The 16,868-nt window shown below is 39.9% G+C and overlaps 1 protein-coding gene across 7 annotated transcripts in view; it reads right to left on the bottom strand.

Annotated features, from left to right (window-relative positions):
* TRAK2 (trafficking kinesin protein 2) overlaps nt 1-16,868 on the bottom strand; it is a 233,460-nt gene that overhangs the window by 17,520 nt on the left and 199,072 nt on the right. For all 7 annotated transcript variants that reach the window (XM_030209080.1, XM_030209083.1, XM_030209079.1 and 4 more), the window contains 3 exons: nt 15,383-15,462; nt 4,229-4,438; nt 829-1,130 (listed from right to left, as the gene is read on the bottom strand). In XM_030209080.1, the coding sequence (XP_030064940.1) occupies nt 829-1,130; nt 4,229-4,438; nt 15,383-15,462 (592 nt within the window). The remainder of the gene's footprint in view (nt 1-828; nt 1,131-4,228; nt 4,439-15,382; nt 15,463-16,868) is intronic.

Genomic DNA, 16,868 nt, shown 5'->3' with positions numbered 1-16,868 from the left:
CTAACTTATTATGAATCTTGTTAAGGCAATTTTTGAAAACAGAGCTAATTTGGGTTTGCTATGATGAAAGATGTACAGACGTTTTTGGCTCTTTATTCTATAGCTGTTGAAGGTGCAGAGAGTAGGTTGTGTCTCTCAGTGAAATAAACTCCTATTTTAATGCAGTTTGAATTCTGTTTTTTAAACCACCAAATGTGAAAAATGTACATGTGAAGACTGACATGACACTGTTTTAAACTACCCTTAATGGTCCATTTATTACAGAAGCTACAGTGCCAATGTTCCAACCAAAGGAAGAGACAGAAAAACATCAATAATGCTTCTCCAGCGAATAGCAAATGGATCTTACATTATACACAAAATCATCACACTTTTTCCAGACTGCATATTTTGAAATAATAAAAACAAGATCCCATGAGCATTTCCAAAATCTCAGCTCTAATAATATGCAGGGATATTGAATTGATTGAAATTTTACTGAAAAGTTATGTACTTAATTTAAATTCAAGGTTCAGTATCTGTTCCTGCATACAATGGTCAGCCTAGAAAACCTGGATTTCAGAAATGTCTCATGCTAGCTGTATATGACATGGAGATGCCGGTGGCAAAAGAATGCTTTCTAAAGGAAAAACGGTGAACCACCTCTGGTTTTACGTTAGTTCTGAAAGCTTTATATGGAGAAGATTAAAGTAAGTTTAGGAGACAGAGAAATTTAAACCTCTTCACAACTCCTTCTTTGACTGTGTACAAATGATACTGCATTCTGGCATGGGGGAAGCTTAGCAAAACCTTGCTCTTTGGAAAGAATTCCAATAGCTTTCAATTTACCTTCGAGGGGTTTAACAATCTGCAATTTCTCTGGCAGGAGAGAACGGAGACAGCTGGAGGACCCAGAGAAATCTGTAAATTCTGACTGGTGGGTTGCCAAAGAGAGGAAGCTTCCTGTTGGTGAGTTACAGCCACTGCTGTCATCCTTTTGGTCCTCAAGTAGCTTCAGCTTGCGTTCCCGCTCATCCTCAAAGAACTGCTTCTCGCATAGGTAGTTTTGTTGGCGGAGGCACAGCCTATGCAAGGCCATTGCCAAATCATTGCCTTCAGGTATCCTTGGCTGACCCTGATTTAAGGGGTCTCTGTAGCACATAAGTAAAAACAAATCTTCAACATATATACATATTTACAACGGAAAACCACCATCTCCACAGAAGAACGGGTTTAGCAAAATAGAATTCCCTTTAAAGCAGTTATTTCAAATTACGGGCTAAAAGATGACTAGATTTGAAATGATAGTTAAAATACAAATCACAATCAAGTTTTGTACAAATCTTTTTATAATAAACCCTTTTTTGAAGGGAAGAGCTCCGAGGATTAATCAAACAGAATTAACTTTCATGCTTCTAATATCAACTTCACGCATCAGTCTGAAATACCTTTTACTGAAAGTATGCTCAAATTATTTAAGCTTATTAAACAACAAAAAAGCCCTCTCAAAGAATCAGTGCACATAAATCAAGACACATCCAAAGCTGGCTAGCATTTTGCTACTGCTTCTTTAGCGATGTCAGTATTTGGATATACATCAAATTCAGTCTCAAAACTTTTACATCATGACAAATTATAGAGGACTGTTTTGTAAAGTGGAAGCCATGGGTAAAAAGCAAGATCCTTTCTAAAGAGAGAGATGACTGCTTGTCACAATGTTGAAATTGGAGGCTGAATTTGATGAATAGCCAGATATTAAAGTTACACCCAACGAAGCTGTAGCCAATATTGGATGTGTCTGGATTTATGTGTAAAGGCTCTAGTCAAAAGAGAGAGCAGAATGAGCAGCAATCAGAAAGAACCATTTTAACGAGTACATTTGTAAAGTTCAAGGGAAATCAAGCTTGTCAAGCAGCTTTTGTTTGTGTGTGTGTGCATTTGCTAGGTGAACTAAGGCTAGTGAGATGGAAGTAGAAGCTGGTTAAGGTTTAGAAAAAGCAGCACACAAACAGCAACACAGCAGTTTCCTCTCAAACAATCATGAAATGAAAACTAATCTTAAATGTAATCTGTTTGCATTTACAGATCACCTTTTATCCAAATAAGATGCCAACAAACTTTCCAAGGACAGCTCTTCCAAAATACACAGTTTGCTACCTCAGACTATCTATCTGGCAACTAATTTTTTTTTACATCTGATCTGCATTGTAAGTGGAAAAATGTCTTAAGATTTCAAAGCAATTACAGGGCGATAAGATAAATTACCCTAATGTTGTACAAAAGGACAATGGCAGTGCTATGATCTAGCAATGTGATTCTCTAATCATTACAAACCAACCTAGGTTCAATACCTGGGGCAAGTCTTCCATTCCAACCACTGCAGAAAAATGATACCTAGTGGCTGGACACAGGGCTGCAGGACTCCAGAATATAGTCCCACCCCAAGGGCTGTTCTACAATTACTGGACAGACAAGTAGGGAGGAAATATAAAATAAGGGAAAACTCTTACTACTACTACTCATTTCTATAGTGCTACTAGACGTACGCAGCGCTGTACATCCGGGAGAAGCAAATGAAAGTTATCATGTGCAACTCAGCCCCAATACTTTTCATCTCCCTGTCCTCCCCCCCCCCCAAACAAAAAATATCACCTACCCACCTCTATCAAGCATATTTATCCACAGCTTGAACTGAGGGGATCCAAGGAACATTGTTTTCTTGTAAATGGAATTTAAAAAAAAGAAAAGAAAATTCTCTTTGCTATATAAAGACCTCAGTGATACAGAACAGCATGCTTGTGAGATTTTTAAAATCTGTCCTGGACTTGCAAGGATGGTCAAGAGATGCTGCATTCACCATGTCTCAGACTGCTTTTTTTTTTTTTTTTATCTCCCTTTCCTCCCAGAGCCTCTTGAGAGCATGGCTACCTGTTGCAGAACATCAGAGGACAAATGTCTGCACACAAATGCCCACACACAAATTTACACTAAACCAAAAAAAGATATTAATACGCGTGTATGCTCTAGGCATGTATCCACATTTTATAAAACAATCATGTACATTGCAACTTCATCTCTGCTCTATCCAAACTATGCCCCTGCGGACACCTCTGTGAATATCTCCTAAAGCAAAGTTACTTACCAGCAGCAGGTGTTTTCCAAGGACACTTATCACCCCCCACCACCCTTCCTCCTAGCACGGGGGTGCATGGAGCAGAGCTGTTGGCTCTGCCGGTTCCCTGCCCTGGAACAGGAAGAAACATCAGAGGGGGAAAAGGACTGGCAGAGCCGACAGCCGTGCGAGTGCTCCGTGCACCCCCTTTGCTGCTTGCCTCTGGGGTGGACCACCCCCACCGTCCCACCTTTGGTATGCTATTGGTGCGGACGCTGCCCAGCACAACCTGTCTTTAAGAGGCTTTTAGCAGAAGACCCACCTTGTGTGTGTGAGTGCCTTCTCAATGTCTGTGGTCCGGGAAAAAAAATGGACCAGGGATGATGTTTGCGTTAATCCAGAGAATCAATTGTGCATTACTTCTGAGTATTCCAGTTTTAATAGCAACGTCGTTTTTCTATCTTCCCACCAAGACCCGCTACCAGCATTGACCGATTTCAACTTAATCAGCCCGAGCTGGGATATAGGTAACACTTGCAGCATTCTAAGACTCCTGAGGCAGGCCCTTTGGCCAAAACACGCCTGTGTCAAGTCTGTACATTGATCAATAAACTCTTTATTCAAGAGCATTGTCCAATCCTCTTTGAATCACCTTTGCTGTGCTCTGTTATCACCCATCTGTGGTAAGCTCATGACCTGCTTGTCCTCAGAGAAAGCAATCTTTACACACCTGAAAAGTTTTATAAAATTGCCTTCTAAATATATACATATAATAATGATGTTCTATTAATTATGGTGGACAGGAAAAACAGCCTTTTTCTTTTGACTTGGCAGTTTCTTCCTGCTGCTTTGTACTTCCATCAACACTGAAACCAAGACTAAGATCTGAATCACTGAAGTCTGGAAACAGGATTTGATGTACACCCAGATATTAAATTATCCCTGAAGAAGCTGTAGTGAAATGCTGGCCAACACTGGATGTGTCTGGAATTTCACACACTGAAGCCTTAACACTTTAAAAATCAAGACCATAGCAAAGTTGACCCTAAAGTAACTAGAAGCCAATGTAGCATTTCACTTTTACTAGTAGAATACCGATTTTGTCCATGATTCAAAATTAAATTAATTTTTTCCTACTTTGACAGTTCCTTCTCCTCCTTCAAGCTGCTCTTTTGATTCTTCTGCTTCTCCTCTAGCTGTACACCAGATTCAAAAGGTTTTGCTGTCATAACAACACCTGAACGATTAGAACCTGGGATGGGACGTGGAGGAGGAAATGAGGCAGAGCGACTCCGAACAGCATCATTGGCAACTTTAACGGTATCAAAAACTCGTTTTTGCTGGTTCCTGGAAGACAGAAGAATTATATTAAAAAGATACCATAAAGAAAAAAACTTGAAAGAACAGATATTGGTGTGCTTTCTTAACAATTACTACTAATTGAATCAAGCTGGGAGAAATGTAAGTCACTTAAATGAATCATGTCAACAATTTAGATTTTGGTAATAGGACCAACTGCGCAGCTTGACAGCAGTGCCACTACATGAGACCAGACTGTACTCATGTACAGTGGGTCTCAAGTGAATTATTGATATAGATTTTTGGGAGGGGGGAAGAGAGGTGAACAAACCCCTAATTAAACTTGACTGTTGTGAGAATATACATATGTCTTCTACTTAGTGGGCATACAAACAGCAATTTTCAAAGATTTTCTTGCAAGTAAATTCAACTTCCAATTGGTATTTGCTGTCCACATCCCCCAGTACCTTCAACAGAAACCTCATGTGGGTTTCCCTTTGAAAATATGTTTGCAGTCCTACAGGTAGAGCTTAAAAAGTGCCCTAATTATTTACACCCAGGGTTGCCAGGTGGAAAATTTTTTTCCCACCCAATCCAGCCTAAAAACAGCCCAAAACCCGCCCAAACTCAAACCCCGCCCCTGACACCCCACCCCCGCGTCATCACCCCGCCCCTGCCGTCATCAACCCCGCCTCACCTGTCATCGGCCCCGCCCAGAACGTCACTAACCCCGTCCACAAAGTCACTAACCCCGCCCCCGCGGCCGAAAAAACCGCCCGAAAACCGCGAAAAAGAAAAAAAAAAAAGAAGCCCAAAAAACCGCGACCCGCCGCGGGCAAAAATTTCCCGCGGCGGGTCGCGGAAAACCGCCCAATTGGCCGGTAAAACCGCCCACCTGGCAACACTGTTTACACCGTGAGGAGTACTACTAAGTAATATATCTCACTGGCTTTTGTCAATCAGACAGCCAATCAGAAGTGACCACACGCCCAAGCCATGCCCCTATGATGATATCGGATGTGATATCGTAGCCCCACCAGTTTGGAATAACCCAGTCCCAAACCCCACCTTTTTACATAATCCTGCCCCAAACCCACCCCTTTGGTGATGTCATGGGAAGTGACATCATAGCCATGCTCCTTTCCCCAAGATGGTGGCTACTATGTCACTTTGTTTCCACTATTGGCCGCAATCTTGGATGGGGGTCACATAATGGGAAGTGATGTCGAAAAACTCAGACACCACCCCCTACAGCCTTGGAGGAATATAAGCAGCTTTACATTTTTCTCACAGGAAAGAAAATAGGCATTTTTAGCCCTGGGCTCACCGTTTTCTTTTTCTCTTTCAAAAGGATAACTTGTGCTGCTGTACAAAGCTTCGTCTCACAAGTCCTACTTTTTCAAGAGATCGTTACATCTCTGTATGAGCTGTTTGCTTTGTAAGCATGTTCTTGTCTAAGGTCAATCAGTCTATAGCTTTCCCCGCAACCCCTCCCTTTCCCTAGCCATCAACCCAATTTTGTCGGCAACTTCTCTCAACCCCCCTTTCCCCTTCCAAATCATCCTACATAGAAAGAACTAATGTGAACCTGCTGTGCTGTTCCTCTCTGCTTTTCAAGAGATCGTAACAGTTCAGTGTGAGCTAATTTGCTTTTTAAGACCACATGCCCCCTAAAAACAAACAAAAAAAGAAACAGCTGCTGTTTTCTAGTTTGGAAGTTAAGTTGGTGGTTACAGCATAACTGGGGAGAAAAGTTAGAGATAAGCAAACTTTTTCCTTTTTAAATGCTTTATTTTGCTTTAGTAGTGTTAACATAAGAAACGCACAAGTTTTTTTTTGTAAAAGTTAAGTAAAGCACCAGAAACAGCAATGAAAACAGTGGCAGAACAAATGCTTTTTATACAGGGATTGCTATGCCCTAACAGTATTCACCTAGGAAGCACACAATGTTTAAAAAAAAGTTAAGTAAAGCATATGCAAAGAGCATGGACATAATTAGCAGCATATTAAAATTTTGAATCAAGACCCGTTTATCATACACGACCCTTTGAATTTTTTTTTTTTTTTTAAGTACACAAGATTCAATGAGCCATGATCTCTTGAAAAAGCAGGACGGTTGCGGTCTCTTGAAAAGCAGGGAGAAACAGCACAACAGATTCACACTAGTTCTTTCTTTTTTTAATTTGTATGAAGTCTTTATTGGTCAAATAAAGAAAAGATATCAACACAATAGCTCTGTGAGCGACTAAAACATTTCAATGTTACATTTGGTATGCCAACAGTCAAACTTGTCCAATACACACTAGTTCTTTCTACGGATGGCGCCTTAGAAGGGGAAAGGGGGGTTTTAGAGAGTCTGTAGACAAAATTGGGCTGATGGCTAAGGAAAGGGAGGGGTTGCAGGGGAGGCTACAGACTGATTGATCTTACACAGACAAGAATAGTGTGCTTGTAAAGCAAACAGCTCACACAGAGATTTAATGATCTCTTCAAAAAGCAGGACTGTGAGAGAAGGCTTTGTACAGCACACTAGTTCTTCCTGTCATTCTTAAAAGCAGATGGACCTAACTCAATCCAGCTTAAAATAAACACAAGGTATCCTTTTGAAAGAAAAATGAAAATGGCGAGTCTGGGGCTAAAATCTATTTTCTTTCCTGTGAGAAAAACGTTAAGCTGCGCACATTCCTCCAAGGCTGTGAGGCGGGGGGGGGGGGGGGGGGGGGGTGTCATTTCCCATCACATAACCCCATCCACAATAGGGACCAAGGATAATATTCTAAGTTATTCTGAGCTGTCAGCAGAATAACTCTGAATATATCCTTGGTCCCTATTGTGGACGTTTATTTGATCCAAAGATTCGTCATTCTATGGACTACAACTGCTCTGGTTGATATATCCAGTTGAAGAATTCTTTAAGGCACCGCAGCTTTGCCGCACTTGAACATTGGATTTATAAGCACAGGAGAGTTTGTGATATCCCTCTGGAGACTTTGCGGTTAAAGATCTCCAAAATTAACATACTGGTGAACATTTGAAAATCGATGTATTTAATATAAGCAGGGAGACTGTACACTGTGAAGCATAATAATAAAATCCGGAGTGGATTTATGGCAATAGGGGGTTTTAAGCAAAGTTTGTAATAAATAATGCACAATTTTGTGATATATGTTGTTTAGTATTTTATTCTTTTTTTGATTGAATGACATAAAAATGGGACCACAAATTTTTAAATCGGATACTGACTTTGTTTAAAAATGGAACATGATTCTAAACCATTGCTCTTTGGATCGGATGCTGTTTATTATAGAAAAGAGTAAGAAAGAATTACAGTAAGAAAGAGCAAAAATGGAGGAGGAAATAGTATGTTTAAAATCAGCTCTTGGATTGGAAACTTTCGAGAAACAATTTCAAGATACTACAGTTAGTGCCTTGTTTATTAAGGTGCACTAGCAGTTTTAGTGCACGCTAAATGCTAGATACACCCATAAATTCCTATGTGTCTCTCTAGCGTTTAGCATATGCTAAAAACACTAGCATGCCTACAGCGCGGCTTAGTAAATAGGGCCCTTAATGTGGATAAATACAAAGAGTATCTTAAAAATACAGAAAAGGAAAAAATTTACAAGGGACAATAAGGACTATAGTTATAACCAAGTTTATCATTGGATGTACACTGAGTCCAAAACTTCATCGTGTAAAAAAGTAAATTTTACTGTCTCTACATCATCTTCAGGGTCATTAGATGAATGTAATTCTAGGAAGGATTTTTTGGAGAGAGAAAAATCCTATCGCAGAAGAGGGAGATTCAATCAAAATCAGCAGGACAACTGACCAAACACCATATTGCAAGGGAAAAAGAAGAAATAGTGTTCAATCTGTCAACCAGAAACTTGACGTCTGCTGAATATTTATTGTTATTGAAGACTATCATTTGTACCAAGCAATACATTTGATATGTTTCAACTGGATTTAGAAGGATTTGTTAGAACATTGCTTATTCACAAAAAATATTTTCAGTGACCATCTTCTGCAGACAGATCTATCTTTAAGAAAAAATCTACATGGACACCAACAGGTCCTTTGGTTGCCACATTCAAACGATTACTATTGCAGAATGTTTCAAAGTAATGTGTTAATACAAAAATATACAACTTGACCAAAGAAAAACGAATAGCTTTGGAAAGTTTAAATACTGGCCCCTCAATTATTATTCGACATGTGGACAAAGGAAGTGTATTTTGAAGAGGAGATAAACCGTCAACTTAGAGATGTCATTACATAAAGATTCCCTTAAGCCTCCAAGTCATCCAATAGTTTCTTCCTGTAATTCGGTATTGGAACAGTTATCGAAATTCATTGATTGGTTTTTAAAACTATTGGTAGCAAACAGTAATTGATTTGAGAAACCACCCATGTTTTTGAACATTCAAGAAACTATCCCTAAAGAGGATTTTCCATTTACAATGGTTACCATGAACATGGTACCTTTATATACTTTATTACCACAAATAGATTGTTTAGAAATCATATCAACAGCTTTGGAGACAAGACCTAGACCCCTTTTAATTCCAACAAGTTTTTAAAGACCTACAGAAGAAGTTGCACTTACTTACAATTTTTTTTCTGTTTAAAGAAAAGTTCTATTTGCAAAAGAAGGGAGTTGCAATGGGAGCAACTTTTGCTCTGTCGGTGGCATGCCTCTACATGATTTATTTTGAACAACAATGGTTGCAAAGAAATAGATGGTCAACTTTGATCTACAAATGGTATTGATACATAGAAGTATTTCTTCTATGGAAAGGAAACATTATCAACTTGAAGAATTTGAGTGACATCATCAAATAACATCAAATTTACGAAGTAATCTTCAAATCAAATACTGAATTTTTTTGATGCTTCCACTTAACAAGAAACTGAATGCTTCTTTACTGTAATATTCACTCAAACCACTGACAGGAATTCATTATTGCAACCTGATAATTGTCATTCGATGTCATTAAAAACAAGTCTTCCTTTTTTCACAATATTTAAGACACCGACACATTGTATAGATACTAAAGAGAATAAAGAGAAATCTACAAATTTAAATACCAAATTAATGCAGCATGGTTATCCTAAAAAGATTTTAAAACAAGCTAAATATAATCATAGAGAATTACTGCTAGCACCTAAAGATAATCAAAACAAGGAACAAAAAAAGAAACTTGTGTTATGCGCTTTACACAGGGAACCATGCAAGCTGCTCATATATTGCGGAAACACTGATGCAGAGTGCAAACATATCTGTTTTATGAACAACAAAATATTAAGATTAGCGTTATCCAGAAATAAAAAAAAATTAAGAGAACTTTCTCAAGGTAGATATAACACTTTACCTACAGAACCACAATCTCAGCTAGGTCATTTTAAATATAGCAGCTGTAAGACCTGTTTGATAACACTACAAACAAATGAATTTCAAAATCCAAATGACCAAAAAAATATACAAGCTTAGATACAGAACAGCTTGTAACAGTATGTTTATGGTTTATATACTCATTTGACTTTGTTTGAAACTTTACGTGGGCAAAACTACAACTCAAAGACAAGAATGAATGAACACAGGCTTTGTTTATTACATCAAAAGAAAGAAGCACCAATAGTAACTCACTGTATGGAATTTTCCGATAAGTTTCAGGATTTAAAGTGTTTGGTCATAGATCATGTTAAGGACAATATAAGGGGTGGCGATAGGGGAAGAAAATTAGTACAAATCGAACAAAGATGGATTTATAGATTAGTCTTTAACCTCTAAAGGGTTAAATGTCTGTATAGAATGGAAAATGTTCCTTTAATAATAAATGCTTTCTTTGTAGTCAGTTTCATTTTGAATTTTTACATCCAGTCATAGTACATTGTATGAATACTAGCAAATTGATTGGCTGCAGAATGATGGCATCTTTTACAAATAGCAGGCACCATGCTGAATCCTATATTTAATTGCTGAAGTCAAATGCACTTTGCAGTCTTAACGTAAAGGTTTTCATTTTGATTTGATACACAAAACTCTTAGGCTTGATTGCTTAGATGGAGCCAAACAGTAATATTTTATTGAATCCAATGTCTTTGTTTTAAAGGGCAGATGGCTGGGCAACAATTGGTGTAAGCTCCTGACAAAACAGACGTGAAATGGCAGCACTCTGTTGAGCAAAAGGCAATAAAAAGCTAAGTTGCTATACTTCAAGTTACATGATTATATTGCTATTTAAAAAATCTTTTCACAATAATTTGGATTTTTTTATATAACCTTAAAAACCTGAAAAATTGGGTTAAAAAGTAAATACACTAGAAGATAAAATAAATATTATCTGGGAAGTTTTTCTGACTCATGCAGAAGCTGCTCAGTGAAAGGATAGATATCCAAGGATTCATATAATCAGACTGAGCTTCTGAAGTCTTCCTCCCATTTTGTATATTTTTGATAAACAGTGTCACTAACTAATAGTTATTTTTACAACTTGCCATTTTGAGTGTTGGCATAAAAATGGGCATTTCTAAATGCAGCACTTCAGTACATAACTAACAGCATTCTGTAAATCAGTATGTAAATGTTAGTCCCGCCTATGTTCTGCCCATGCTCCTCTCATCTGCGCACCCCTCTTGGATTTATGTGCTAAGCCATTTGCATACACCAGAATAGCGTTGAAATCTCGGCTGGCGCTTAACATACAAGAGTGTGCATGCAACTGTGTTAAGTGCTAGCATTCTACAAATTTAAGAATGCAATTGGCAGGCACTCTGTTAAAGGATCAGGGGGATAGAGGGTCATTAACAGGCCTCCTAAATTAGGCAGCATAAATGTTTAGGTTCACTCACAACACACCATCATAGAGCTTTTCGTGTGCCAATTAACTCAAACCTTTGTGAGAAAAACTCTTTGGTTTCAAATCTTTTAACTTTTAAAAGACACACACATACTCACAATCACTGAAAAGTAACAGTATTTATAATAGTCCTTCTAAGATGCAAACAATACTCCAATAACTAAAGTTCATCAGTGGGTGCTCAAAACAGTTCAATAAAGGTGCACTTATCTTCAAGTTGCTTCCCGAAACTACTTCATCAAGAGACACCACTGGTCCAACAGAGCCCAGTTTCAGAGGAACAAATCTCCTTCGCGAACCTGTACATTACTTTGCCTCCCCTGAAGAACAGCACTTCCAACTGTTTTTTCCTCACAAGGGTTTGAGTTAATTGGCACATGATGGTGATGGTGAGTTTGATTGTGAATCACAGTGCAGTAATTACTATAAAAAAAATTAACTTTCCACTAGGTCAGTGATACTGTCTATCAGTACTAGGTAAAGCATTACATACCCTTGAGTCGGCTTTTCATGAGTTACCTTCAGAATTTTAAAAGTGGTCCACATCCGCCTCTTCCCCCTGGCCAGGCTCCCTGCTCCCCAGTCAGACTGCATGATCACAAGAGCTGTGCTTACTGCACAGCTTTTGGCACAAGTGCTGGGCACATTCCCCCATCTTTATTTCCTAATGCTGAATGCTAACAGTGCACCTATATTTGCATGCCATTAGCATTAAGCATTAGGGAGCTCTTATGCGGCAGTGTTCTGGTGCTGTGCTGTACAGCGATGCAGTTTTGAGCATCAGCCCCCAGGTGCCTCATCTGCAACATCAATCTACAATGAATGTTCAAAGAGATAGTTCCTGGATATACTTCAGCTGGTGGTGGGGGATCTCTCCCTGGAACCAAAAGAAGTCTGGGGCGCTGCGCTGTACACCCTTCTTCTATGTGACCAGATAACAGAAGTGAAGGTTAGAGCTCTTACCCTTCCCCTTTTGTCACCATTTTGGCACAAGAGTGACTATGCCACCACATAACTTGCTCAGCAGTGCAGCTGTGGCAACATGGTAGAGGCTTTAACAGTGCCCTTAGATATAAAAGAGATCCAGACAGTAATCAAATCCCTACCATCGGGGTCTGCTCCGGGACCTGATGGATACTCAGGGGAATTTTATAAGATGCTACCCAGTTCCTTCTACCCTTCTCTATGTGATTATTTAGACCAGGCTGTTGGGGGGGGGGGGGGGGAACAGTTCCCATTATATTCAAACTCAGCCCTGATTACCCTGATTCTGAAGCCAGGACGTCCAGAGAATCAAGCAGGTTCCTACAGACCCATATCCCTTTTAAACGTAGATCAAAATATATTAATATATTAGCAAAGGTGCTAGCCAATCGGCTGGCGGAGATTTTGCCGAGACTGCTGGGTGAGGAACAAGTAGGATTTATCAGGTCAAGGCAAGCAGCAAAAAATGTGTGTCGGCTCTTGCTAGCTATGGCTACAAGGCAGCTGACAGAGACCCCAACTAACCTTTACTCATTCGATGCTGAAAAAGCGTTCGACCAGGTGGGGTGGAAATACCTATTTGCAGTTTTGAGTCATATGGGGTTCAGTGGCTGGTTTTATAGAGCAGTACAGACCCTTTATACAGAACCTATGGTTACCATACTGGTGAACGGGGTAAGAGCTGATCCTTTCAAGATTCTAAGGGGTACCAGACAAGGCTGTCCGCTCTCCCCAGTGCTTTTCATACTATCGCTGGAGCCCCTGTTGCGAGTTTTAAAGAGCACGGGAGGAATTCCAGGGGTACAGGTAGGGGGGAAGGTAGTTAAATCACTAGTCTTTGCGGATGACTTAATGGTAGTCACAACGCATCCATACAGCTCCTTGACCCGGGTGCTGGAGGTGACGCAGGAGTTTGGGCACCTCTCGGGGTTTACATTAAATGCCCAGAAGTCCCTGGCTATGGAAATACACCCAGATAAAAATAAACCAGACAGTACTGGCTTTCCACTCACCTGGGCGGGAGATAAGCTTAAATATTTAGGAACATACATAACTCAAGACATGTCTAGGCTATACAAAGAGAATATTGATCCACTGATGGCCGCAACAAGTTCAAAGCTGAGAATGTGGGGAAAACCTCCCTCTGTCACATATGGGTCGCATTGCAATATATAACATGATGATAGTGCCAAAGTGGCTGTACATCTTTCAGACTTCGCCACTCTATCTTAGCCGGGAAGACGAACAATTATTAAACAAGCAGGTCCAACGATTCCTCTGGAGAGGACGGAAGCCACGTATAACAAGTTCAACTTTACAGATACCTCGTGAATATGGAGGGATGGGCCTTCTAAGTATTCGTCACCTCACGGTGGCTAGTGGAGTGCGACGTATCTCAGACTGGTATAGGTCAACTTCGGAATTCTCGGACACGGAGCTGGAAACCTCCTTACTGCAGGGAATTCATTTTAGCAGCCTACTGCATGGTGGAGGCGGGCAAATTCCATAAGTATTAAAACGCTCATGCATCTTCCCTACAGCTAAAGTGGTATGGCAGTGGATTTGCAGGTATCATCACTTTTCTGGCAAAGTCACACCCTTCTTGGCTATTTGCGGTAACCCCCAATTCCCACCTGGTCGACTTCATTATGCTTTCCGGCGATGGCAACAAAATGGCCTGGAGTACATTTTACAGGTTTTGACCGAGGAAGGACGGATCAAACCTTTCAAAGAACTTCAAAGCAGGTTTTTCATGCAAGCAGGAGACTATTTTCATTATGTGCAGCTTCGTCACTATATAGCCAGCTTGCCTTGGGAATGCCTCACGGAGGATGTACAAGAGGAGCTTTCACGGAATTCAAACATGCATGGGATAAATATAAAGGAATCCTGTTCAGAAGGAATGGATCCCCAGGAGCTTAGCCGTGATTGGGTGGCAGAGCCAGTGGGAGGGAGGCGGGGCTGGTGGTTGGGAGACAGGGATAGTGCTGGGCAGACTTATACAGTCTGTGCCCTGAAGAGGACAGGTACAAATCAAGGTAGGGTATACACAAAAAGTAGCACATATGAGTTTATCTTGTTGGGCAGACTGGATGGACCAAAAAGAAAACTTCCTTTGCCTAAAGTTATATTATACTCCACCAAAACTTTTTCTCTCTAGTTTCAGAACATAACATAAAAAAATACATAACTACACGTTGACAAATCAGAAGAACTCAGACATTTCCCTCTTTCCATGTTTGCAATAAATTGTAAAATGATATTATAGGTAAATGTTGATAAGATATAAATTTACATATGTTTTGTTATTTTTCTCTAGACCTTAAGGATTTTAGACAACAATATTGCCTATACAAGTGGAATCAAATTAATTGATCTGTCTTGTTCTCTGGTTTCAGAATATATAGATATGTCGTTTTTATCCAGTGCATTTTCTTCTTTCCTCTTGTCAAATAAGGTGAAGACTTGAAATCTGGGAAAAGTTTCATAAAAGTTTCATAAACACTCAGCATCAACTATGGTGTTCAGAGCTCTGTAAATTTCAAGAATCAGAAAAGGCAGACCCCCGCATCCCCTCTAGAAGCGCTCCAGCGATCCGGGGAGCGACCCTTTGCGCCCTCGCCCTCCGACGCCATATGCCACGAGGAGAAGAATCGGGGAACCCCCTGCCCGCTATAAAAAGGTAAAATTACCTGCTTGCCGCTCCGAGCTGTAACGAACTGGTGTCCCAGTGAGTAGCTGCAATGAACGTTTAAAGAAACGTCGAATTAAACGCCTTTAAAGACGTTTAAAATTTTTTTTTTTTTTTTTTTTAAACGGAGCCAGCGGGAGGGGGGAGAAAAGGAGGGACCTGGCACCACCAGGTTTGCACTTGCTCAAAAGAGCCCTCAACCCCAGGCCTCAACAAAACCTAAGGATTAGGCTTGGAGGCCTAGCCAGAGCTGCTGCTGTGTGTGACCACCACCTGCTGAGATAGAGAACATACTGAGGAGTTTCCGGCAGCACATGACCACATATAGGGAGGCAAAAGTTTGCTCTCTATCTCCACCTGCTGGTAGATGGACACAACCCACCAGTCTATGGATTGATCAGCTTGATGATATGGAAAACGCTTTTAGGTAGAAAACAAACAAGTTGAACTTACTTCTTTTCACCGAAAGAGGACTCTTCATTCATAAAGAGCTCCCTGCGCATAGTTCCCTCAATTTCAGCAGCCAGGGAATCCTGGGAAAGTAGGCAAAGATTTTAGCACAGGGTATATCTAAATCTATCAAGGGAAATCTGGGGCTACATCCTCCCTATAAGTAATACAGCTGAGCTTTATTCCCAAATGGCACATTACACTTTCATTGGTACAGTGTACAGCATTTTTATACATCTAGACAAAAATGCCATCCCTTCCATTTATAACTTAAACAAGCACTGATTAGATTTGTCTTATCAAATAATTGTCTTTACCCAAAGCATTTTTTTTGTCGATTCTAAGCCTATATTATAAGACTTGGCTTCATTACTCAAATATTAAAAATGGATCAATTCCTAGAGCTATCAGGTAACATGAAATTTTATTTCACCTCTTTACCATTTAATTTTCAGAAATATTTTTGCTAGACATTGGCAGGTTTACAATATTGCATCAAGAAAGGAAACTGAGTGGTCTAGAAAGGCCTCATGTTAATTTTATGCTTGTCTGTTAATTTTGGGCTCCCAGGACAAAATTTTGTACACCCTCTCCTCTTGTCTTCTGAATGTAAGTTCAAACCTGCCTGCTCGCCTCTTCTTTCTCCGTATATTGAATCAGATTCTTTTGCTTTCCCTTCTTTAACACAGGTGTACATTCATTCTAACACTATTAGAGGCTCTTCAAATTATGCTAATTTCTCAATTCTCTTGGTCCTTCTATACTCTTTTTAAAATTCAGTCTTTTGTCAAAATAGTCAACACATAATGTTTACAAAGTTCGTGTGTGCACCTTTTGTTCTAGACTCACCTCTCAATTTTACACATTTCCTTCTCAGTTCATTATTCAGTTTACAGTTTAGTAAACCTCCCTGCTCCACTAGAGTTGTGAAAGGAGAGCTCATCTCTATGACTCTTGGCACACACAAGTCACTAATGTTCCTAGTTGCCCTCAACCCGTTTTAGGGTATCAACTACATCAGCCACATGGATACCTGAATGCGGAGTTCCACAGGGATTCCCCCTCTCACCGCCCTAATTCAACTTAATGATGATACCCTTGGCCAAACTACTATCAAACCAAAACCTCAACCCATACATATATGCAGACGACGTAACAATATACATCCCATTTAAACAAGATTTAAAGGAAATTTCCAATGACATCAACCAGAGTCTACATATCATGCATTCATGGGCGGATGCATTTCAGTTGAAACTCAATGCAGAAAAAACCCAATGCCTAATACTCACCTCTCAACACAACACGAACAAATTCACCACCATTAACACACCAAAACTGAATCTTCCAATTTCGGACACCCTAAAAATTCTTGGAGTTACTACTGATCGACACCTAACACTTGAGAATCACGCGAAAAACAACCAAGAAGATGTTCCACTCAATGTGGAAATTAAAAAGAGTAAGACCTTTCTTCCCAAGGACCGTC

The sequence above is a fragment of the Microcaecilia unicolor genome, chromosome 7, assembly GCF_901765095.1.
Source record: "Microcaecilia unicolor chromosome 7, aMicUni1.1, whole genome shotgun sequence".
NCBI lineage: Eukaryota > Metazoa > Chordata > Amphibia > Gymnophiona > Siphonopidae > Microcaecilia > Microcaecilia unicolor.
The sequence above is the reverse complement of the archived record's forward strand: the minus strand, read 5'-3'. Positions and strand labels throughout refer to the sequence as shown.